This window comes from Leucoraja erinacea, chromosome 7, assembly GCF_028641065.1.
Source record: "Leucoraja erinacea ecotype New England chromosome 7, Leri_hhj_1, whole genome shotgun sequence".
NCBI classification, from domain to species: Eukaryota; Metazoa; Chordata; class Chondrichthyes; order Rajiformes; family Rajidae; genus Leucoraja; species Leucoraja erinaceus.
In genome coordinates this window covers 41,583,474-41,609,897 of record NC_073383.1, presented here as the reverse complement: position 1 = coordinate 41,609,897, position 26,424 = coordinate 41,583,474, and the positions used below count along the sequence as shown (strand labels likewise).

At 44.4% G+C, this 26,424-nt stretch overlaps 1 protein-coding gene across 2 annotated transcripts in view; it reads right to left on the bottom strand.

Moving 5' to 3' along the window:
• LOC129698917 (disintegrin and metalloproteinase domain-containing protein 23-like) overlaps nt 1-26,424 on the bottom strand; it is a 135,554-nt gene that overhangs the window by 106,622 nt on the left and 2,508 nt on the right. For both annotated transcript variants that reach the window (XM_055638351.1, XM_055638352.1), the window contains exon 3: nt 3,670-3,746. In XM_055638351.1, the coding sequence (XP_055494326.1) occupies nt 3,670-3,746 (77 nt within the window). The remainder of the gene's footprint in view (nt 1-3,669; nt 3,747-26,424) is intronic.

The following is a 26,424-nucleotide window of genomic DNA, read 5'->3' as shown; positions in this document are numbered from 1 at the left end:
TCATCAAAGACGGTAATTGATACTTGGATTTAGCTGCATCTGCAAAACCACAAACATGCAGGGAAAGGAAAGTAGATTCCTTTCTCAAATTCTGGTAGCACTCCTGACCTTGCTTTTGCTTTGCATTAACCATTTACCCAGTAACAGAAGACAGACTTCCAGTTTTTTTTTTAGTTTCTTTCACCACTTCATCCAATTTGAGGGGGTTACCCACCATTAATTGCAAAATAATTTATTCTATTGCAGTACATTCCAGTATGGTCCTCTAAACAACATAGTAAAAGTCCTAAAAATCCTAGCATGGGAAAGTGGTGTAATTTGCATTATATGCAAATTGGCTTCTGCCATTAGAGAAAATTCATATTTCATAATTCATTTCATAAATTCAGGAACATAGCAACTCGTCTAACTGGTAGCAGTGGTACTCCACAGTTCAGTCCAGAAACAGCCTTCACTAGCATTCAAACAACATTCAATAGCCTTCAAATGCATTCTAACTATCTTCACTATAATTATAGCCTTCAAGAAATTGTCATCAAATCTTATTAAAATATTTTGCCTCTCGAGAAGACTACTAGAGGGTTATAGAGCATTTGAAGGCATTAGAGCATGCTAATAGTATTAGGCATTCAAATGCATTAAAGTGCCTCTGCCTACGCCGCATCTGCTCCCAGGATGAGACGTTCCACACCAGGGCATCGGAAATGTCCTCGTTCTTCAGGGAACGGGGATTCCCCTCCGCCACCATAGATGAGGCTCGCACCAGGGTCTCATCCACACCCCGCAACACTGCTCTCTCTCCCCATCCCCGCACTCGCAACAAGGGCAGTGTCCCCCTAGTCCTCACCTTTCACCCCACCAGCCGGCAAATACAACAAATAATCCTCCGCCATTTCCGCCATCTCCAACGTGACCCTACCACTCGCCACATCTTCCCATCTCCCCCTATGTCTGCCTTCCGCAAAGACCGCTCCCTCCGCAACTCCCTTGTCAATTCTTCCCTTCCCTCCCGTACCACCCGCTCCCCGGGCACTTTCCGTTGCAACCGCAAGAAATGCAACACCTGTTCCTTCACCTCCCCCCTCGACTCCATTCAAGAACTCAAACAGTCGTTCCAGGTGCGACAAAGGTTCACCTGTATCTCCTCCAATCTCATCTACTGCATCCGCTGCTCTAGATGTCAGCTGATTTACATCAGGGAGACTAAGCAGAGGTTGGGTGATCGTTTCGCCGAACACCTCCGCTCAGTCCGCAATAACCTACCTGAACTCCCGGTGGCTCAGCACTTCAACTCCCCCTCCCATTCCCAATCCGACCTCTCTGTCCTGGGTCTCCTCCATTGCCAGAGTGAGCAACACCGTAAATTGGAGGAACAGCACCTCATATTCCGCCTGGGTTGCTTGCGTCCGGATGGCATGAACGTTGAATTCTCCCAGTTTTGCTAGCCCTTGCTGTCTCCTCCCCTTCCTTAACCCTCGAGCTGTCTCCTCCCATCCCCCCACCCTCGGGCTCCTCCTCCTCCCTTTTTCCTTCCTTCTCCCCCCCCCACCCCCCATCAGTCTGAAGAAGGGTTTCGGCCCGAAACGTCGCCTACTTCCTTCGCTCCATAGATGCTGCTGCACCCGCTGAGTTTCTCCAGCATTTTTGTGTACCTTCGATCTTCCAGCATCTGCAGTTCCTTCTTGAACACAAAGTACTCTGCTTTGTAGGTGTATGAAGGGAATCTGAATATTGTGTATTTAAGAAAGGGTAATTACCCGATTGAACCCTAACCTTAACTCATGAGTATTGTCTCTATTTTCAAATGAACAACAGACAGCCATGGCTGAGTGTGTTTTCTGCAAGAACATGGCCAGGATACTGTAATACGACGAGAAAAAGGGAGCGAGAGTATCAACAAGGCCAGTGAGCAGCAAGGAAGTAGTATAAGAACTCATAAAGGTCAGCGAGTGCACACACAATGCAGACGGGTTTTCACTCATCCACAGACAATTGCAAAGGCACAGGAAAAAGTAACTGATGAAGACCAGCGCTCACCATATGTCCTTCGGTCAGAAACTCCAACATTCCGTTTCGACAAGCACTGCTTATTTTGCGGTAAACCAGCTCCTTAATGAGCAAAAGCATGATGGGATGGATATCTATTCAGTGAGAACTACATAATTACAAAATACTGTCTTACATTCATGTGAAGAAAGGAAAGATGAATGGTCTATGCTAGTTGCAGGCAGAATTGCATATGCTCAGGATCTGATTGCAATTGATGCAATGTACCTTCAAAGCCGTAACGTAAATTTCAGGACTGGAAAAAATTCCTCAGCAACATTCTTCTAAACTAGGTAATGTTGCAAAGAAACAAAGGCTTGGGAGACCGAAAGAAGTAGAAAGACATTAAGCATTCCTGTTGGTTGCAAAGTACCTGGAGGAAAATGATGATGAACAAATTACAATAACAGAATTAATTGAGAAAATGGAGACCTGTATTAAAGGTTCAGAGGTTGCAGCTTATGGCTTCATACATATGAAAAATAAGCTGGTGGAACATTTCAGTGACAACATCATTATCACCGAGCTGAATGGGAAGCCAAATGTTGTAACTTTTAGGCGAACAGCAGTAAATGTTCTCCATGACTTTTACCAGGAGCAGAAAGAAAGAGGTCCCTGATATGGAGAAGATACGAATAATAAACGTTGCTGCCAAACTTATCAAGAGTGACATAAAGGCAGCTGACTCGTCTAATGATGTATATCCAATTTTTATTTTCTCTGATTGAAAAAGCTAAATCATGCAAGTTAAACTCACAATATTAACCTGCGAATATGTTCATAATGTTCACAGATCATGAAAACATGGTTTTGGATACTTGAATTGCTGCTTATATTACAAATGACACTGGAAATTATGAATTTTCTCTAATGGTGGAGTTAATTTGCATATTGTGCAAATTTGCATATTATGCAAATTATACCACTTTCCCATACTAGGATTTTTCCAGACTTTTAGTATGGTGTTTAGGGGATCATATTGTAATTCACTGCAGTAAAATAAATTGCAATTAGTGGTGGGTGAATGTACTACTTTGACTGGACTAGACATGAAAATGGGGTGGAGAGAGAAAGAGGGAAAGATAGATCAGCCATGAACAAATAGCAGTAGAGCTGAATGGTGTAAAGGGCCTGTCCCACTTTCCCGAGTTATTCACAAATCCTCCCGAGTTATTCACAAATTCTCCCAAGTTTTCAAACTCGCAGACTGTTCATAACGAGTCCGTAGGAAGTCGTAGGAGTCTGTGGATATATCGTAGCGACTCATGCCAGCCGTAGGTACTCGGGGCATCAGGTAAGTCGGGACGTTTTTTCCAGCCTGATAAAAAATGTCCACGAGTAAAAAAATAACCCCGAGTACTTACGGCTGGCATAACGAGTCGCTACGATATATCCACGGACTCCAATGGCCTCCTACGGACTTATTACGAACATTCTGCGAGTTTGAAAACTCGGGAGAATTCGTGAATAACTCGTGAGAATTTGTATATAACTCAGGAAAGTGACAGGCCCTTAACTCTGCTCCTATGACTTATGAACTTACACTATCAATAGATTATTCAAATGCTCAAGTAAACCAATTACAATCCATGTCTCTGTGTGCACAGGGAAGTTGGTACTCACTGGTTCAGTGTAATATCTAGGATAAAGGTGGTGTCGAAGGCCTCGATCTGGAAACTTGCATGAGTAAGATGCACAGCCTGTGGAAGTAAGCGAGAGAGAAATGTTAACAATAATCTTACTAACATAGGCCTCGACCATCACTTTTTTTATATGATAGTCTGCTTTAATCTTTAAAAATCCATTATACCATAGCATATTCATGTAAATGTTTTCTGTTAATACCATTACTTGACATTAGAACATTCCTAGGAAGGGTATATCCAAGAGAAGAGTAAGTTTCATTCCCAGCACATCCTGAATGAGAGCAGCATAACCAATCTCCTGACCAGACACCAACTGTCCGATGAAAATGGCCTTTCTCAGCACCCGGGTCGTGCACCTGATTGGAAGTTCTGGTAATGAAAGTCTTTCAGGGAACTACCCCCTTGAGTCCACCATCTCTTTATCCTGAGAGCCTCCGATCACATTTGCTTCAGACCACTGCCCGATTGATTTGTGATGAAAAGTTCCCCTTGTGGGATAATGTGTTCTAAGAAGGACACGCGATATGGAATGGCCCAAATGAAACATTCTGCCTTTTGCAACAGGGGAGATGGCCAGAATTTCAGCACAGTGATACTTAGTGCTTGCATATCTTGTGCCTGTATGTACCTTGATGCAGCCATTATGTTTGGGACATTTTGTTAAGGTTCACTTCTTAAAAACAGACAACACGCAATGGGTTATGTAAACCAACTCAAGCTTTACTGATCATCAGCCGGCGAGAGTGTCAGGGATACAGAATCAAACAGACACTTGACTCTCCTGAGCCACCACTCTAATGAACAAAGACATACAGGATCTTTTATAGTGTTTTGGAAACATGGTCACATGCTTATACAGAGTTGCAGCAATGACATTCAACGCAATACTCAAATCAATCAGCCTGAACCCATTCAAAGCATACTTGTCACAATACAATATAGTTGTCATACTGTGGTTAAATCAATCACAAACTTTAGTGACAAAACCCCTAAACAACAGGAACTTAGTCAAAAGGCCAACATTTACAATTTATTCTTAAACAAAGAATCATTATCAGTAACACCACAGAAGATTTCTGTTTACAGAAATTCCCGAATCCACATAAAACACATCCTCTCCCACGATTGTTAATTGTCTTTTCCCTGGGCATAACAGGAAGCACTATCAGAAAAGCTTGGTATGCAGGCTTCTAGCTTCCTGATCCCCATAGTTCCTCTAATATGAGCTGTTAGTTCCTCTAACAGAATTATAAAACTTCAGTTTATTCAGAACCCAAAAAAGTCAAGCTAATCTTTTACTTAATAAAATATTTTACACTACAATTCCTTACATAACCAGAATATTCTCAATTTCCCCTCTTTCTCTGGAGGTCTGCAGATGTTATTTCTGGGGGTACGTGTGCCTTATCCTGCCAAATGCAGGGACGGCTGATCAGGCAGCATCCCTGGAGAACATGTCTGAAGAAGGGTCCCAACCTGAAACGTCACTTATCAATGGTCTCCAGGGAAGTGTCTATCCCAAGCCCCCCAAACTCCTCCACATTCCATGTGTAACAACCATGTCCTTGAGCAGTGCAAGGCTATCAGGGCTCTGGTGTGAGTTGATCATTTCTCCCAGAGCAGACTTGGCTCAGGTGGTGATGGCCTCATGCTGAATCTTACAATCCATATTAAGTGAAAAGAGGTGTGTTGCCAGTTTCTGATCCCTTCCCTTGAATCTTGCAGGCGACCATTATGATGCCCTTCCTGACATGCTTCCTGCTATGAACAAAGCACACACACAACACAGGTTTGGCCCATCCTGTCTCACAATCCTCATATCCAAACCCCCATATCCACATCTCTGGGAATAAATAGGCACCAACAATGCGTCCTGATCCAATCACCACATAGCTAAGAAAGCATACCAACACCTCAACTTCCTCAGAAGACTAATGAAATTTGATGTCTCCATCAACTCTCATCTACCCTGGTACCACAGAAAGTATCGTATCTGGATGCATCGCAGACCAAAATGAAAACTGCCCAGCCGAAGACAGCAAGGAATTGCAGAGTTGTGCACGTAAACAAGTTCAACTTATTAAAAGCAGCATAATCACTCACACCCACATTCACACTATCATCCTCTCTTCTTCCATGGAGCAGAAGATATAAAAGCTTGAAAGCACACATCATCAGATTCGATAACAGCTTCTTCCCTTCTGTTATCAGACTCCCGAACAGAATTCTCATATGCTAAGGATGCATTTCCAATCTATTAATCTGCCTCGTTGTGGCCCTTGCTCCTGTTTTTTTTTAAGCTGCACTAACACTATATTCTGTACTCTTGTTTGTTTTCTCTTTTGTATGACCTGATGTCATCATGTATCGATGCAAAGTGCTAGAGTAACTCAGCAGGTCAGGCAGCATCCCCAGAGAACATGGATAGGTGATTTTTCAGGTCTGGACCCATCTTTAGGACTGATTTTGGGTGGAGGGGGGGTGGGGGAGTAAAGGAAGTTGGAAGGAGGGGCAGGACAAAGCTTTAAAGATAATAGGTTCAAAGGTTATTTCAAAGGTTATTTTATTGGTCACATACATAGGTGAACACGGCAAGGGTTTTTTTTTAAATAGGTAGAAGGCCAGGGATGAAAAAACAAAAGATATGAGATAAAATAATTGAAGAGTTATAAATTGTGAAGCCAGAGGAAGGAATGTAGTTGGAGTAAACCTACATCTGTTCCTTTTTTGTAAGCCAGCGTCCGCAGTTCCTTATTTCTACATAATCGTGCATGGTATGAATTGCATGGATAGCATGCAAAAACAATGTTTTTCACTGTATCTCTGCATATGTAACAGTAATAAATCAATTCCACATTGAACCAGGGTCTTTGGATCTGTGAAGCAGCAGCTTTACCATCTGTTTAAAAGTGCCATCCAGCTGCACTACTGTGCCATCCAAATGTGCCGCTTGGTAACCAATCAATTGTGCGATAAACCCAGCCAACCTTAAAAGTGAATGCAGCTGTTGGAAGAAGCAATAATCAATGGGCAACAAGCTCAACTGGCAGTCAGAAGGTTTTCAAGGTTTCAACGTCATTTTGTTGTCACATGTACCAATTAAAGTACAGTGAAACTCAATTACCATATAGCCTTACTAAAAAATGCAACAAGACACGCAACTACATAAAAGTTAACATAAACATCCACCACAGAGGATTCCCCACATTCCCCACTGTGATGGAAGGCAATAAAGTCTCCCGTGGTCGAACCATTCGCAGGCGCAGTGATCAAAGCTCCTGCAGCCAGCGATCGAAGCTCCTGCGTTGGGGCGGTCGAAGCTCCTGCGACTTGGAGCTCCTGAAGTCAGTCCCTAACCAGGGACCATGACTTCCATGATGTTAAGTCTGCAGGCTCAAACAGTTGGAGCTTCTAAGGTCGATCCCTGGCAAAGGAATCGCCAGCTCCGCAATGTTAGGTCCACAGTCTCCCGTGGTTGGAATTCCCCGAAGTCGGTCCCCAGCAGAGGCCGCCAGCTCCACATTTGGCTGCAGTGCGGACGGAGATACAATAAGGAAAAAATTGCATCTCCGTCAAAGTAAGATTTTAAAAAGTTTGCCCCAGCCCCCCCCCACCCCACAAAACAAACTATAGAGCACTGAAACATACATTTAGCACATACTAAAAAACAATAAAGAAGGAAAAGGACAAGACAGACTGTTGGCGAGGCGGCCATTGCGGGCGCCACCTGGTGGTTTTTGGTCAGGAGTTACATATACACATTGCCTTTTTATTTTGTGGTGGAAGGGGTTGCAAAATAACGTGTTTATATAGCACTGGGCAGCACATAGAAAGATCCCACCACTGGAACAATACCATGATCATTTTGTTTTTTTAACAATGCTTGCCGAGGGATTGTGTAAACCTTCCTGAAGGACCCTGGTCATCCCCAGATGAAAGAATAACATCTTAAACACAACTGAGTCTCCTCCTAGCAGGCAAAGCAGACCACTTCCAAAAGACGTGGTCTGCATTTATGCAACTATTACAAGCATAAGGTGCAATAGTAATTTAAAAAATAAATGGTACCAGGATCTGGTAACGGGGGGTAAAAAAAAAAAACACGGTTGGTATATCCTTTTTTGCGGAGTTTTGTGTTATAATAGAGCGATTGTTTCTCCTTTTTTTCTTTTCTTTCTAGGGTCTATTTCCTTTCTTTACTTCCTCCTCTAACTTCTTCTCTAAGGGGCTTTCTTTTCCCAACACTTTCCTGCACCTTCACGACTCTTGCTCACTTTCCTTACTTCTTTTATTTCTACCTTTTTTAAAGCTCGAAAAATGAATAAGATATATGTGATGTGTATTACTGTAATTTACTGTATTAAATTTTTTTTTTTAAACACAACTGAGTTCAAATCCAGCTCTAAGTACACATGGTGACCCATGGAAAGATGGCGCTACCAAAAACAGAGATATTTTGCACAAAATTCCAATAATCCGACATAAATTTCATCGGAAATTCTGGCATCTGGGCACTTAGCTCGCTCATTAGTCCAGAATTTGAGCCACCAAGAAGAGGGTTGAGATTAGGTAGGCCCCGCTCCAGGAGCTCTTCAACCCGCAACAAAGGGGAGAATTCGCCGTTGCAGGAGCCCGAAAAGCGGTCTCCCCTCCAAAGGGTCCGCGGGATTGAGAGCCCCAACGGACTCGCATTAGGGTCAGGAACATGAGTTGGATCTTGGCTACGGAGTGCCGTATGTTTCAGGCTTCCTTTAAACTCACTGGGGTGACAGGAAACTTTATTATAGTAGTATTTCGCCTGGAAAGATAGTGAAATTACAATGGCCCATTCTTAATCACGTGTGTGACCAAAAATATGAAAAACTGTGGAATACATCTCTTTAATTCTGAAAGCATTACAGGTATATTGTTTTGTACTGTACATACAATTCATATTTGTTTTAAAGTTTATCAAGTAAGATTTTTATGTTATGCTGACAATGTTTATTTAGGGTCAGAGGTCAAATATGACTGGCCACGTGTGTGACCTCACACGGAAGCATTTTTTTCATAACTCAGTTTTATCTTACAAACTGTGAATTTTAAAAAGCTAGAATGTTCATATATTTAGCAGACATGCATGAAATTTCTGTAGGTAGGAATAAGGCAATGAATAAGATTAATCTCTTACAAGCACTTTTTAATGTATTCCTTTATGTGATGCCATCTGGTCACATGTGACATTTTGGTTCATTTTCCAGAGTCTGGAAAATCTGCTATTTCAGCATTAAAGTCTGAGAAGTACCCGATTATCGGAGTTTTAGTGGAATCGGCAAAATGACTGATAAAAGATCATGATAGCTGACCCAAGTAAAGAGGAAAAACACTGCACGTGCAACTAGGAAGGTCCCTCATGCTGATGTAACTCAGCAGGTCAGGCATCACCTCTGGGGAACATGGATAGGTGACATTTCGGGTCGATATCCTTCTTCAAACAGAATGTCCTCCGATCCATGTTCAATGAGATTGCTGAACTTACTTTACTGAGTGGGGGTATCCTTCAAAATTACTTCACTGGCCAAAACAAGTCTAGGGATTTGTTCAAACCTTCAGGATTATATAGAAAACAAAGTTAGAAGGCAGATCTTATAACACCTTTTTGCCCCTCAGGTACATGCGGGCTACCATTAGAACATTCCATCAGTCCCATTGCCCCCTCTCCATTTCCTTGTAACCTTAAGTTTAGCTCTCTCAACTCCCATTTGAGTATTTTGTTATCTACCAACCCCAAGGATAAATTACAGGGGCTAATTAACCTACATACACGTCTTTGAGATGTGGAAGGAAAATCATGTGTGTGCAAAGTGCTATGATACAGAGTCATTATATATCATAACAAGTAATTTCAGTAGAAATATATACAGACAATCAAAATGAGTACTGTAGGCTCCATCGTAAGTTGAACTAACCAACATGGCTGCCCGCATTCCACCAGGTGGTAGTGTAGAAACATGACCGATTATGGACCATGTCAGCAGCAAAACCAGACACGGACCAAATCAGCAATACTGTTTGATTGACAATGTGCTCACAGGGAGACTATGTAAACTCCACATATATAGCACTGAATGTTGTGATCGAACCTGCATCTCCGACACTGCGAGACAGAAGATCTACCTGCTGCACCACCATATGATCAATAACCTCTTGAAACTTCGAGAAAGGTACTGATTATGATACAGTGTGGTAGGGTTTGCTCACACAGTTGTGACCAACTGTATCTCAAAACAAAGTTGTCAGAGTTCATCGTGATTTCTCGCAACCATTAACAAAAAACCTTTGCTTGCTAATTCTCAGGCTTGCTAGCTAATGGCCTTTTACAGTGTAGTCATCTGAATTTCCGTTAAAGGTTCGTAAGTGTAATCATTTGCTGACAAAATATGGGTTTAATTTCAGTCATGACGATGTCATCCACTTAAACTCCACCTGGAGGTCACCATTTATTGAACCTGATCTAAGTATATCAATGTAAAGCATGTGCATAAAACACACCTTAATCTTACGGGGGCAAGTGCAGGGCAATGCTAATGGAGCTTTCCTGTGCCAATTAATGCTAACACTCAGGTCACCACCTGCTGGCAGTGAGCAGGAGTTCCTGTAAGGAACAAGACAGTTGTTTCAACAAAAGCAGTGGGTTAAAAGGAATACAGGTAGAACATCGATGTTCTGGCACCCTCGGTTCCAGAGCCTTTCTGGATTATCCGTTTTTCCAGACCAATAGAGATCACACGTCAATGAAACAACAATACACCCCATGCCCACTAATGACACCCCTCTCGTGTCTCTAAACCACCAGAGAGTGCTGGAAACTTAATTAAAACAAATAAAGTGTAAGCCAAATGTGAATGGAATGACCTGCTGACCCATCTCCACCTCCCACAATCTCCCCAGCCGTTTAGAGCTCACTGCATGGTCCAGTGACACAGATGTTGTTGCGGCTCACGTTGTAGCTCCTGGGGACAATGCTTTCATCGGGCCGCAGTCACGGACAGAATATAACCATATAACCATATAACAATTACAGCACGGAAACAGGCCATCTAGGCCCTTCTAGTCCATGCCGAACACTTACTCTCACCTAGTCCCATCTACCTGCATTCAGACCATAACCCTCCATTCCTTTCCTGTCCATATACCTATCCAATTTATTTTTAAATGATAAAATCGAACCTGCCTCCACCACTTCCACTGGAAGCTCATTCCACACAGCTACCACTCTCTGAGTAAAGAAGTTCCCCCTCATGTTACCCCTAAACTTTTGTCCCTTTTCTCAAATCATGTCCTCGTGTTTGAATCTTCCCTACTCTCAATGGAAAAAGCTTATCCACGTCAACTCTGTCTATCCCTCTCATAATTTTAAAGACCTCTATCAAGTCCCCCCTTAACCTACTGTGCTCCAAAGAATAAAGGCATATCTTGATCAATCTTCCTCTGTAACTTAGGTGCTGAAACCCAGGCAACATTCTAGTAAATCTCCTCTGTACTCTCTCTATTTTGTTGACATCTTTCCTATAATTTGGCAACCAAAATTGTACACCATACTCCAGATTTGGTCTCACCAATGCCTTGTACAATTTTAACATTACATCCCAACTTCTATACTCAATGCACTCGGTCACCATGGACTTCCCTCACTTTCACCTGCTGCTGAGTCATAGAGTAGTAAAGTGTGAAAACAGGCCTTTCAGCCCAATTTGCCCACACCGGCCAACATGTCCCAGCTATACTAGTCCCACCTGCTCAAATGTTGTCCACATCCCTCCAAACCTGTCCTATCCATGTAACTGTCTAACTGAAACGTTGGGATATTCCCAGCCTCAATTACCTCCACTAGCAGCTTGTTCCAAACACCCACCACCCTTTGTGTTAAAAAGCTGCATCTTGCTGTGGGCAGTGGCTTTGCCTCCTCCCACCCCTCCCTCCTCACCCTGCTCCCTCCTCCCCCTACCGCCACCTCATCCTTCTCCCCCGGAGTCTCCGACATACTCCACCTTGGAAGCAACAGCAGTTGAGAGGGAGGGAAGATGGCAGCGGCCAGTAGAAAGTGCGCCCTCTCGGGGCTACACGTGAGCCACAACAAGTCGTGAGAACTGGTGAAGAGAGGCCCGCAGGTGCAGACTAGGCGGCATCGGCGCCTAGTTTTGAAATGAAATTACACAAAGTGCTGGAATAACTCAGTCAACTGAATCGGTCTGAGAAAAGGTCCCAATTTCACCTATCCATGTTCTCCAGAGATCCTGACCCGCTGAATTATTCCCTTCCTTTCCTTCCATCATTGGGTCTGGAGTGGCATGCTCATCAATGATTTTACTTGGTTACATCCTCTTACTCAAACATCTCCCTTCATTTCTCCAGCCACATGACCAACAACAACCAATTGCATTTACAAATCTAGGCACTCACTTTTTGTTATAGAGATAAAGAATTCAATTAATATCCGAGATATTTCAGGCACAAACCAGAAAATACAGGACTAGAGGATGTAAAATTAGTGCAAAGGGTAAAAGATTTATGGACGATTTGGAGTGGGCCAATTTCCCCCAGAGAATGCATGGAACACAGTTCCTTTACCAACCATTTGCAGCCTTCAACTATGCAAACTTCAAGTTATACAATTCAGTTGCTCAAACGTCACTCTCCCTCATACACACCACTCCTCAAACTAGATCCTCCTCCTGCCTGTTATCCCAATTTGTCAGTTTCTGAGGAGTATCTTGGATCATTTACCAATATTTAGAAGAGTGGCTCTGATCTAGAAAGATAAAAACACACTTTTCCACCAACATGCCTTCATCAGAGTCTCAATCTAATGCACGTATTCTCGATTTCAGGTTACTAATCATCTCTTGAATTAATTTTGCTAATCCAGAGATCTGAAATAATACTGCAAAATGATTTTTAAAACTGCAAGATGCTGGCAATAGTCACAGAGTTATACAGCATGGAAACAGGCCCTTCAGCCCAACTTGCCCATGCCAACCTAGGTGCTCCATCTATGCTTGTCCCACCTGCCCATATTTGGCCCATATCTCCCTAAATATTTCCTGTCCATGTACCGTACCAGTACAAATGTCCTAAATGTTGTTATAGTACCTGCTCAACTATCTCCTCTGGCAGCTCGTTCCATACATCTACCACCTTCTGTATGGAAAACGTTGCACCTAGGTTCCTATTAAATCTTTCCCCTCTCACCTTAAATCTATGTCCTCTGGTTCTAGATTCCCCAACCCTAGATTCTAGCTTTTCCCTCTCCCTTGTAGAGCCCTCTACATATTGCCTGAGGAAACATTCCTGAAAGTAGATACAAAATGCTGGAGTAACTCAGGCAACATCTCTGGAATGAAGGAATGGGTGACGTTTCGGGTCGAGACCCTTCTTCAGATGCTGCCTGTCCCACTGAGTTACTCCAGCATTTTGTATCTACCTTCGATTTAAACCAGCATCTGCAATTCTTTCCTATGAAACTTTCCTGAATACATTTGACAAATTCCATCCTGTCTAAGCACTTGGCACCATGACAGTCCCAGCCTATATTGAGAAAGTTAAAATTCCCAACAATGACAAAGGTATTGGTCTTTGTTTCCTACAATTTCCTGGCATATTTGTCTTCTAATTACTGTTGACTATTTGGGGGCCTATAGTACAATCCCAACAAGATGATCATCACCTTCTTAACTTCTCTACATCGGCGAGACCAAGTGCAGGCTCGGCAATCGCTTCGCCCAACACCTCCACTCAGTTCACACTACCCAACCTGATCTCCCAGTGGCTCAGTACTTCAACTCCCCCTCCCATTCCTAATCTGACCATTCTGTCCTGGGCCACATCCACTGCCAGAGTGAGGCCCAGTGCAAATTGGAGGAACAGCACCTCGTGTTTCGCTTAGGTAGTTTACACCCCTACGGTATGAACATTGACCTCTAATTTCAGATAGTCCTTGCTTTCTCCCTTTCCCCTCCTCCTTCCCAGCTCTCCCACAAACATACTGTCACTGCCTCTTCCTTACTTTTTCCCGCCCATCTTTCCAACCCCCCCCCCCCCCAACAGCAGTCTGAGGAAGGGTCTCAACCTGAAACCTCACTTATTCCTTCTCTCCATAAATGCTGCCTCACCCGCTGAGTTCCTCCAGCATTTTTGTCTATCTTCAATTTTTCCAGCATCTGCAGTTCTTTCTTGGGGTGGGAGATTGCAACCTTCACGTGGTCTGCCCTGTTTCGACGAATGCAATCAACCTGGCGTGCACAATGAAATAAGATCAAAGAGAACAAGTTGTCCTACAACTTTAGGCTGTGCTCGCCATACACAAGAAGAAGAGGTTATTTCTTAAACATCACCTTTTTATCACTCAGCTCCACCCATATGGCCTCACTGGACAACATTAGTAATGTCAACTTGGACTACTGCTGTGTGGCCCTCCTTAACCATTAAAGCAACACGCGCCTCCTCTTTCACTCCCAAGTCTATCTTGCCTGTAGCACCTGTACTCTGGAACATTAAGCTGCCAGTCTTATCCTTCTCATTGCCAGGTTTCCATAATGGCTACAACATCCCAGTCACATGTATCTGACCATGCACTAAGTTCATCCGCCTTAACGGTCAGGCCTCTTGCTTTAAAATAAATGCAATTTAATTCAGTCCTTCCCCATTGCCTGCCATGCTCCTGCCTATCCTGTTACTGAATTTCCTTTCATCACATTCCATACTAACTTTCAGCCTCTCACCTGCCTCAGTCCTGCATTGGAGCCTGCCCTCCTGCTAATCTAATTTAAACCCACCCGAGTACCACTAGTTAGCCTGCCTGCCAGGATAATGGTTCCTCTCCAGTTCAGGTGCAACCTGTCCCTCTTGTAGAGGTCACTTCTGCCACAGAGACCATCTCAATGGTCCAAAACTCAGAATCCCTGCCCGTTGTACCAACTCCTCAAGCAAGCATTCATCTGTTCTATCTTCCTGTTCAAACATTCACTAGCACGTGGCACCAGGATTAATCTGGAGATCGCTGGTGGTCGTGCTTTTCAACCATTTGCCTAACCCCCTATATTCATTTTGCAGGATCTCTTCCCTTTTCCTACCCATGTCATTTGTGCCAACATGCCCAACTTCTGGCTGCTCACCCATCCCCTTGAGAATGGCATGCAGTTGCTCAGACATCGAGGAGGCAGTACACCATCCTGGAATCTCAATGTTGCCACAGAATCTCCTGTCTGTCATTGTAACTAAGGAATCTCCTACCACTAAGGCTCTACCTGACATCACCTTTCCCACTGAGCCAGGTTCAATGAACAGACCTGACTGTTATGCTGCTCTCCCCCGATGGGTCATCCTCTCAACAGTATCCAAAAGGGTATACCTGTTTTGAAGGGGAATGGCCACAAGGATCACCTGCACTCTCAGAGTACTGCCTTTCCTAATTGTCACTCATCTACTCTCTTCTTGTACCTTGGGCGTGACTCGCTATAACCCCTATGTATGAAGCTCTCATTCTCCCGGATTATCCTGGAGCTGCTGTTGCTGCTACCGGAGAGTCGGAGGCTCCAACGACGGGTCTGCGGACGACGGCGCCGGGAGCCCGCGGCTCCCTGGAGGGAGACCGCTTTTCAGGGCTCTCGCAACGGCGACTTCCCCCGTCCGAGTTGCGGGGTTGAAGAGCTCCTGGAGCGGGGCCTACATCACTGCCCCGCGCGGCTGGAATGGCCGCGGACTCTGCGAGCGCACGCCGGGGGCTCTAACACCAAGACCCGGTGTGCGACTCGCACCACCCGGCGTGGCTTTAATGGCCGCGGGACAATCGCCATCGCCAGCCGGGGGCTATGACTTTGACTCTGACATCGGGGGAGGGAGAGTGCAGTGGAGAGATAAGTTTATTTGGCCTTCCATCACAGCTATGTGATGGATGTTTATGTTAAATGTAATTATGTTGTGTCTGGGGTCTATTTGTGTGTAATGTATGGCTGCAGAAACGGCATTTCGTTTGGACCTCCAGGGGTCCAAATGACAATTAAATTGACTCTTGACTCTTGAGTAATCTGAAATAGAAAAACTTGGAATCACTCCAGAGGCGAGGCTGCATCTGTGAAAAGAGAATCTAAGTCCTTTCATCAGAAGTGAAGGGTCTTGAGCAAGAAATGTTAACTGTTTCTCTTTCCCCAGTGCCTGTCTCATCTGCTGAATCCTTCCATTTTTTCTATATCAATTTGAGTAATACTCTCCTGCATCCTCCTGCATGAGTTGCTAAAACACAACTCATCATCAAGAGAACAGACTTTTAAGTTGCATTTGAGGTAATATTTTAAGATGGAGTGCATAGTGGCACAGCTGCCACCTCATAATGTCAGAGACCTGGGTTCAATCCTGACCATCAATGTTGTCCGTATAGAGATGGACATTGCCCCGGGTGCTCCCACATGCCAAAGACGTGCAGATTACCAGGGGAATTTATGTAGAATAGTCGTTGAATCTGGAGGGAAATTGACTACGATTCAAGGAAGACAAAATGGAATTAGTGCAGGATCAGATGAAATGGGTAATTAATGGTCAGCATTGATTGTGGGCTGAAAGGCCTGTTTTCATGCTGCATCTCCCTCTGACATTATGTAAATCTGTTACCTATTATCTGGTAAAACAATTGTGTCCTTCTGATATGCAACGGAACATTTTAGTGCGCAGTTTATACTTTTGGCTAAATTGTGAGAAAAACTGAAATTATGCCACTAAGCAATAAATTATGATATTTAATAAATTGGCTCCTTTTGCGATAAGGCCGGCTGAGAGCACTTACGGCCAATATCTGGCATCATTTTCCAGAGGCAGTGAAGCTCTGTCCTTCACTCCAAATAACCTGTCATTCACATCCAATCACTGGCGGCAAACATTTCTGAAATGTTTGGTATTGAGCTGTGAATAGCTGAAAGACAAAACTGAAGCAGGTTCATATGAAATATTCTTCTGATAATAATAGCAATCTTTTTACCCTGAATGTATTTGGTCCTTGATGTCCATTAACCATTCAGGCTAGGAAGCAGATGAACATTTCTACAATTGCACATGCAGCCCTTGCATTGAAACGCTATGGATCTAATCAATTGGGGTTTTATTTACTGGAAGTGATCACAATCACAATATATCAGATAAATGACTCAATTGCTGCTGCCCTCAGTACACATTTTTGTGCTGTAAAATGGCTGCCCACACCAAGACAGGAAACACTTCCTGGTGAGAATTCATTGGCTCCTTTCAATGACTTCTCCACTACAGGGGCCCTATGTCTTGGCCCAGTTTGATTGGTTGGTTTCACTCAATGCCACATCTATGGAAACTGGGATAATATTTTAGGCCCAAGACCCTTTGCCAGTTCAGTTTCTCACTTTGCGCATATTGCCAGACCTGCTTAATGGTTTCATCACTTTCTGTTTTGATTTCACATGTTCAACAGCTCAGGCAGTTTTTTTTCCCCCATTCGGAGCTGTGTCAATGTTGACCATTAAGCACCCATCTTTAGAAGCAAATCACCCTGACTGAGGATGGCTTTCTATAGTAGTAGAAAGTCTGCCAATTTACACAGATGATTGCCCAACCCATCTCCAGTCCAGCATAACAACCTCCCAAACAATTCATTCCTCATTGCCCCGCATTAAAGGGGACTTATTTGCAGTGGTAACACAGCGATTCTCCTTAGGAATGAACAGTAGGAAGTACGTGTGTAAAAAAAGAATGTATTTATTAAACACAATGAAGGACACCCCTAAGTGGTTCTTAACCACTTTGAGCTCAGGTTGCTGATGTTACGTAGAACACACTAGTATATATGCTTTGAAATCCCACAAACAGTAATGAGATATGTAAATCCATGTTATTTCCTGGATAAATGTAGGCCAGAGCACCGTATTGCTTTTCTACAGTACTGTGGATCTTTATTTTTACTGAGGCACACATAGAGGACACTTTGTTTAATACCTCATTCAAAGGACATCACCTCCAGCAACCCCACCACAGACTCAGGATAGCACTGCCAGACGTGATTTCCTAAACATTATGGAATTTTAATGGATGAAAAAAGAAATCCAAGTGTTTTCTCTTATTATTTTAAAAGTATGCAAGGATGCAAAATATTGTGTCATGGAACAAGGTTTACAGTAGATTATGTGTGCGATGCAAATGCCTTCTAAGACCACCACTGCTGTAATCTAGCAGTCTGAAGAAGGGTCTCGACCCGAAACGTTACCCATTCCTCCTCTCCAGAGATGATGCCTCTCCCACTGAGTTACTCCAGCTTTTCGTGTCTATCTTCGGTTTAAACCAGCTTCTGCAATTCCTTCCTACACATTTCATCTGATCCACTGTGAAATCTCCTCAAGATATGTCTACTTTGAAGAAGTTCTCCTCCTCTCTCCGAAGAGAGTTCTGCAACATCCTTTCTTGCTGCCCCGCTGTGATTCCTCCTGCTCTCTGCTCCTGCTCTCTGACTCTACAACCACTTTTTAACCCAGACCCGCTGCCACAGCTACGAGTGTTTCCTTGGTGCTTGCCTGCGCCTCCATCTTGTTACCTCGGGGATTCTAACTCAAATTCTAACTCTAACATCCCAATTCAAAACCAACCAATATTACAGGTACCGACAGTCGATCTGCCGCTTTTCGCAACAGTTCTCCTGTGCTTTGCCCTCTGCATTGGCTGCGATGCACCGGCACCAACAGGCCCTTGCTCTGACTCTTCCGCAGCTCCAGGCCTCGCTCACCCAAACATACAACGGACCCCAAGTTTACTTCATTCTACACCAGATCCACACCTTCAACAAATGGTTCATCTACCTGAGCAGTCTGAAGAAGGGTCTCGACCCGAAATGTCACTCATTCCTTCTCTCCTAAGACGCTGCCTGTCCCGTTGAGTTACTCCAGCTTTTTGTGTAATCTAGCCAATGATTAATTAACATGATTATGGATCTTTTTTCTCATATTGGTGTCAGTTAAGGATAATTATTGTCCCGGACGCAGGATAATAAGTTGTTTTCAAATATAAAGTTCATTCTAACAGCCAAAATGTTATTTTTGTTGCTGCAAGCTAAAATTACTAAATGCTGTTTGTAACATTGTTAAATAGAGTATCATCGCACAAGTGATAATCAAAGCAATTGCTTGTCAATTTCAATGGCCTCCTGCAGTGTGACTAGCAGCCAATGTTCTTAAAAAGACAGTGGTGTCTGATTACTGTGGGGACACTCCCTCCACTATAACCAAAATCTGCTATAAAGTGGTCCATAACAACGAGGGTAGACTGTAATACTACTTGATCTGTCACATACATCTGTAAAGGCAGGCAGGAACTACGATTAAAGTCTCATCCTAAAGGCATCAGTCAACATTGGAGCCACAAAACTTCACTGGGGTGTTGGTCAGGTCTTGGTGCTCAGGTTTCCAGCATGTAACTTGGACATACAAGCCGCCAACTCTTATCATTCAAGGAGTTTTCTGCCACCAGGAGTTCAGCATAAGAGGCGATCTCACCAATGTATACGGCGATGTTTACGGTATTGAACTTGGTGGTATACAGGCAGTTTCCTCCAAGGGGAGACTAGACTAGAGTTGTAGTCTTAGGATAAAAACTGACATTTAGGATAGAACTAATCTTGTTCAGCAAGGGTTGTAATTACTTATCCCAACAAACTCCAAAAGCTCAATTGTTGAGCGTACTCAAGCTGTGAACACGAGTTGAACAATGTTAGTGAAAAGGAAAAATTTTATTCCAATAAAGCCTAGAGATATTCTCAGTTGATTGGACTTTAGAGATACAGCGCAGAAACAGGCTGGAAATGATCACCACTGGACACTAGCACTATCCTACATGCTAGGGACAATTTACAATTTTACCAAACCCAATAAACCTACAAACCAGTACGTCTTTGTAGTGTGGGAGGAAACTGGAGCAACCAGAGAAAACCCATGCGATCACGGAAAGAATGTACAAAATCCGTACAGACAGCACCCATAGTTGGGCTCGAACCTGGGTCTCTGGTGCTGTAAGGCAGCAACTCTACCGCTGCACCACTGTGCTGTCCCTTTTGATAAAATCATTATTTGTCACCTGAAACAACAGGACAATTTTCAGCCTCCAATATTCCCTCCTACTCCACAAGACCTAACTCACAATGGGATAATTTTATGAGGCAACTCTTGAAACCATCTCCCAGTAACCATACAGTAAACAACAATGCCTGGTTCAGCAAGCGATTAACTCAAAGGAATGACTTAAATGTTCATTTTTGGGACAAGGTCGGTATTTATTGCCCTCGAGAAGGCAGGGGTTGGCTATCCTTCTGGCAAAGGTGCGCCCACAATGCTGTCGAAAAGGGAGTTCTAGGCTTTGGCCTAGCAACAATGAGGGGACAGTGAACATATTCTAACTCAGGAAAGTGCACAACTTGATGGGCAGCCTGTAGGCGGTGGTGTTCCTATTCATCGGAATTCCTTGTCCATCCCGGCAGAAGAGGTCACGGATTTGGGAGGCACTGCTAGGGGTGTATGGGTAAATAACTGCAGTAGACTTTGCTGCATATGAACCTGGGTTTATTCTTTGCCAACATTCACACTTTCCTAAGCCAGCGGCATCGGGAGAAGGGGGTCAATGATCAAGGGTCTCAAGGTAAATCAGCACTTGATCCCACTCCAGAGATTACTGACACACCACAATGTTCATTCTGTCAACTGTACGGATATATAGTGAAAACTTTTGTTTGTATGCTGTTCAATCAATTCATACTATACGTGAGTACAATCAAGTCATGCACAAGTAGACCAGTCAAAAATACTACAGTGCATAGTGTTACAGCATTATTGCATTAGTTACAGAGAGAAAGTCCAAGGTTCATTGTAAGGTAGATTATGAAGGAACTAGTTGTTGATGTCAAGAAGCAAGGTAGAGTGCATACCCCAATCAGTATCAATGGTGCTAAAGTGGAGATGGCTGAGAGCTTCAAATTTCCAAGCATAAATATTACCTGGGAGATTGGGACTACACCCTGGTTTATGGGAGGACTGTTCAGTAATCTGATAAGTGGGTAAGAAGCCTGAACCTGGCATTGCGTACTTACAAGATTTTCTATACTCTGCCTAACGGGAGTGGGAAAACGAGGAAATGACCGGAGTGAAATAGGTCCTTGACTAAGTTAGTTGCTTTCCCCAAGGCAGCGTAAAGTATAGATGGAGTCAATGATGAAGAGGCTAATCTGTGTGATGGAGCAGGCTACATCCACAATTCTCTGCAATTTCTTGCTGTCTTGGGCAGTCGTATCATACCAAACTGCAATGCAGACCAAAAAAGATGCTTTCTACAGTGCATTTGGTGAAGTTGGCAAGAGTTTCTGAAGACAAGCTGATCTGCCTTAATTTTCTGAGGAAGTAGAAGCTTTAGTGTGCTTTCTTGGCTGTAGTATAAATGTGGTCAATCCAAGACAAACTGTTTGGGATATTTACGCTGAGGAACTTAAAGCATTCAACCATCTCCACTTTGGCACCATTGATGCCGATGTGGGCACACATTCTAACAAGCTAACATTGAAGGAGAAGTTATTGTCTCAAATCCCATGTTACTAAGCTCTACTTTTACTTCCTGTACCAAGTCTACCTATACACAAGATCAGGCCCATTACTGACATGTCATCTGCAAGTTTGTAAAGAGAGTTAGAGCAGAATTGGCCACAGAGTTGTCAATGCACGTGGAGTACAACAAGGGGCCGAGTAGTCACCTTTGTGAGGCACCAGTCTTGAGAGTTATTGTGGAGGATATTTTACTGCCTATCCATACTGATTATGGTCTATGGGTCCAGTGGCAAAGGGTGTGCATATTATTAGGGCCAGGGGTTTGTAGACGGGTTTAGTTGGGATTATGGTGTTGAAGATGGAACTTATAACAAAGCATGGTGCACGGACTCCACCATCATCGAGAGTCACTGCTCAGCTAACCTTGAGTTCCTCTTGGTTAGATGCAGACCGTTCTATCTGCCCAGAGAGTTCACCTCCACTGTTGTGACTGCAACCTATATCCCTCCTGATGCTAATGCCAAGCTTGCAATGAAAGAGCTGCATACTGCCATTAGCAAACAACAGACGCACAACCCCGAGGCAGCCTTCATTGTTGCGGGTGACTTCAATCACTCCAACCTGAAGACTGTACTCCCCAAATTCCACCAACATGTATCCTTCCCCACTAGAGTAGACAAGACACTGGACAAAGTCTACACCAATATGGCTGAAGCTTACAAAGCCATCCCCCTCCCCCACCTTGGTCAGTCTGATCACGTCTCATTGTTCCTGCTCCCTAAGTACTCCCCACTCATCAGACGGGTTAAACCAACTGTAAGGACAGTTAAAGTCTGGTCAGAGGAAGCGGACTTCACACTTCAGCAGTGTTTTGGAAACACTGACTGGAAGGCGTTTGCAGCCCAGGCCACCCTTGACTCTCACACGGACATTGATTCCTACACATCCTCTGTTCTGGACTTTATAAACTCCACCATCAATAGTGTCACCTCCCTCAAACAGGTGACCATATACCCGAATCAGAAGCCATGGATGAACAGCGAGGTCAGGCTACTGCTGAAAGCACGGGACACCGCTTTCAGGTCAGGCGATGCTCGAGCCTACAGTTCATCCAGGGCTAACCTGAAGAGGGGCATCAGGAAGGCCAAGCACTGCCATAAGCTCAGGATTGAGGAGCACTTCAACAACAACTCCGACCCCCGACGCATGTGGCAAGGCATCCAGGCCATCACGGACTACAGACCCTCCAACATCACCCCCCCATCCAGCGACGCCTCCTTCCTTGAGGAGCTTAATCACTTCTATGGCCGCTTCGACAGGGACAATCTAGAGACAGCCATCAAGGCTGTGCTACCTGCCGATCACCAACCCCTCACACTCACCCCCTACGACGTGTACGTGGCACTGAGTAGGACTAATGCACGTAAGGCTGCTGGCCCTGACGGCATCCCCGGGCGCGTGCTCAGGGCCTGTGCTGCGCAGCTGACAGACGTCTGGACTGACATCTTCAACCTGTCACTTGCCCAAGCAGTTGTCCCCACTTGCCTTAAAGCCACCTCCATCGTGCCAGTGCCAAAACACTCCACTGCGGCAAGCCTCAACGACTTCCGCCCAGTTGCACTTACCCCCATCATCACCAAGTGCTTCGAGAGGCTGGTCCTGGCACACCTCAAAAGCTGCCTACCCCCCACACTGGATCCCTATCAGTTTGCCTACCGCAAGAACAGGAGTACGGAGGATGCCATCTCAACGGCACTTCACTCCGCCCTCTCCCACCTCGACAACAGAGACACTTATGTAAGAATGCTGTTCATCGATTACAGCTCAGCATTCAACACCATTATTCCATCAAAACTGATCACCAAACTCGGTAACCTGGGCATCGACCCCTCCCTCTGCAACTGGATACTGGACTTTCTAACCAACAGACCCCAGTCTGTGAGGTTAGACAAGCACACCTCTTCAACCCTCACCCTGAACACCGGCGTTCCTCAGGGGCTGTGTGCTGAGCCCCCTCCTCTACTCCCTCTTCACCTATGACTGCACACCTGTACATGGTACTAACACCATCATCAAGTATGCAGATGATACAACGGTGATTGGCCTCATCAGCAACAACGATGAGCTGGCCTACAGGGAGGAGGTCCAGCACTTAGCTGCATGGTGCGCTGACAACAACCTGGCCCTTAACTCCAAGAAGACCAAGGAGCTCATTGTAGACTTCAGGAAGTCCAGAGGCGGCACGCACACCCCCATCCACATTAACGGGACGGAGGTGGAACGTGTTTCTAGCTTCAGGTTCCTGGGAGTCAACATCTCCGATGACCTCTCTTGGACCCACAATACCTCTACTCTGATCAAGAAGGCTCATCAGCGTCTCTTCTTCCTGAGGAGACTGAAGAAGGTCCATCTGTCTCCTCAGATCCTGGTGAACTTCTACCGCTGCACCATCGAGAGCATCCTTACCAACTGCATCACAGTATGGTATGGGAACTGCTCTGTCTCCGACCGGAAGGCATTGCAGAGGGTGGTGAAAATTGCCCAACGCATCACCGGTTCCACGCTCCCCTCCATTGAGTCTGTCCAAAGCAAGCGCTGTCTGCGGAGGGCGCTCAGCATCGCCAAGGACTGCTCTCACCCCAACCATGGACTGTTTACCCTCCTACCATCCGGGAGGCGCTACAGGTCTCTCCGTTGCCGAACCAGCAGGTCGAGGAACAGCTTCTTTCCGGCGGCTGTCACTCTACTCAACAACGTACCTCGGTGACTGCCAATCACCCCCCCCCCCCACCACCCCCCCCTCCGGACACTTATTATTTTTTTATTCTCAAATCGTTTGCTATGTCGCTCTTCAAGGGAGATGCTAAATGCATTTCGTTGTCTCTGTACTGTACACTGACAATGACAATTAAAATTGAATCTGAATCTGAATCTTATAGACATAGAATCATACAGCATTGAAAAAGGCCCTTCGGCCAAACTTGTCCATGCCAACAAGATGCCCCATCTGGGCTAGTCCCACCTGCCTGCATTTGGCCCATATCCCTCTAAATTTTTCCTATCCATGTACCAACAATAAATAGGAGTCTGATGCACATCATTGTTATCTAGATGTTCCTATGGGCAGATGGACCTGTTGCAATGGTAGACAGAGTGCAGGGGATCAAGGCTGACTGCAGGGCTGGAGGTTAAGGGCATCATAAAGTCTCTTGAAACACTTCATGATGGTGGAATTTCAGAGTCACTGGATAGTTATCAGTAAGGCATGCCGCCTTGCTTTTCTTTAGCACCAGGATAATAGTGGTCTTGAAGCATGTAGGGATCTCAGAATGGAGTAGAGAAGTTAAGGAGTGTCTGTGAATACTCCAGTCAACTGGCCGTGCAGGTCTCAAGGATGTGACCAGGTACTCTCCTGAAAGGCAATGTGTGATCTGCGACAGTAACCGTAGTTATAGTCGCACCCGAGGTTGTCGGGCGGATTACATCATTCCACAGACCTTCTGATTAAGGGGAATATAGAATGTATCGATCTCGACAAGGAGGGGCACATTGCTGCCAGTGATATTGCCTGAATTCAACCTGAGGTCCATTATTGCACGCAAGCCTAGCCACAATTGACGGATGTCCATGCGCCAATCCTGGGACTCTATCTTGGTCCGGAATTCCCTCTTGGCATCCTTTGTAGCTATGTGAAAGTTCTAAATAGATTTTTTTTTGTATCACTTGGGATTGTTTGACGTGAATACTGGTGAATCACGAGGTCCATTGTTTCCATTTGAGGAATATTTGTATGGTCTTCTTCAGCATGCATACCTCTGCAGACTTACTGATGATGTATGTGACGGCAGTGGCATACTCATTTAAATAAGATATTTAAAACAGTTAAGGGGTTGAAAAAAGTATATTAAGACATGATTTCCAATGCATTTCGTTGTCTCTGTACTGTACACTGACAATGACAATAAATTGAATCATTTCATTTCATTTCAAAAGGCATCCAAGGGACATAAATAGCTGACGAAAGGAACAGAAGCAGATTTAGAATTTTCGTCAAGTTAGCAAAGAACAGTGGAAGTGGACAAAAAGATGAGAAGAAAGAAAAATTCAAGATCGTGATAAAAGTGTGTGGTGTGGGATTATTGGAAAACAATAAAATAGCTAGAACATTTGGATAGGCTGAGTGACCTTCCCTTTACATACATTTTCATTCTAGGAACAAAATATTATTGCTAAATTGTTAACGATAGCATTAACAGGATTTCCAGAGAATTTGCTGGACACATTCAAATCTGATGTCATTGGAAGAAACAGGAAACATACCATATTATGGTAATGAGTATAATGCCACCAAATCTCCACAGAACAGAAGCTAATTGGATAACCGGAAAGGCTGGAAGAACTCAGCGGGTCAGGTAGAATCTATGGAGGGAAATGGGCAGACGACATAATGAGCGGCACGGTGGCACAGCAGTAGAGTTACTGCCTTACTGTACCAGAGACCCAGGATTGATCTTGACTAAGGGCGGTGTCTACATTGTTGTTCATTCTCCCTGTGATTATGTAGGTCTTCTCCAGGTGCTCTGGTTTCCTCCCAAATTTCAAGGACATGCAGGTTTGTAGGTTAATTGGCTTTTGTAAATTGTCCCTAGTGTACAGGATAGAACTAGTGTATGAGTGGTCTCTGGTCAGCATGGACGGTGGTCCCAAAAAGGCCTGGTTTCACAATGTATCCTTAAACTAAACTAAACATGGGAACCCTTCTTCAAGATTGAAAACAGGGCTTAGAGTCATTGATTTCCCATCAATTTCAATGCTTCTTGGGAATATCATCTTCCAACGAAATTTAGTTGAAGAGGAGAGGCTGATTCCTCGCCAGTATTTTCACCTCCACACCTACAAGGCAGGTCATATTTCTGTTAGGGGGAATATCGCTCTGTACAAAGGAGCTGCCAGGTCATTCCAATGACCTTCAGAAGGTAAACCGTTACAAGACCAGTGATCGTGGAAAGTTTCACATAATTGCAAGTTTGTTCATTCCATCATAACCATGCCTATTGATGTTCTCATCTTACGTTCACAAGTCCTGACCAGGAGATACACAACAGGCTTGAAGCCTGTTTGAATATGTCACTTTTGTCACACCACAGCTAACTGCAGCCTAC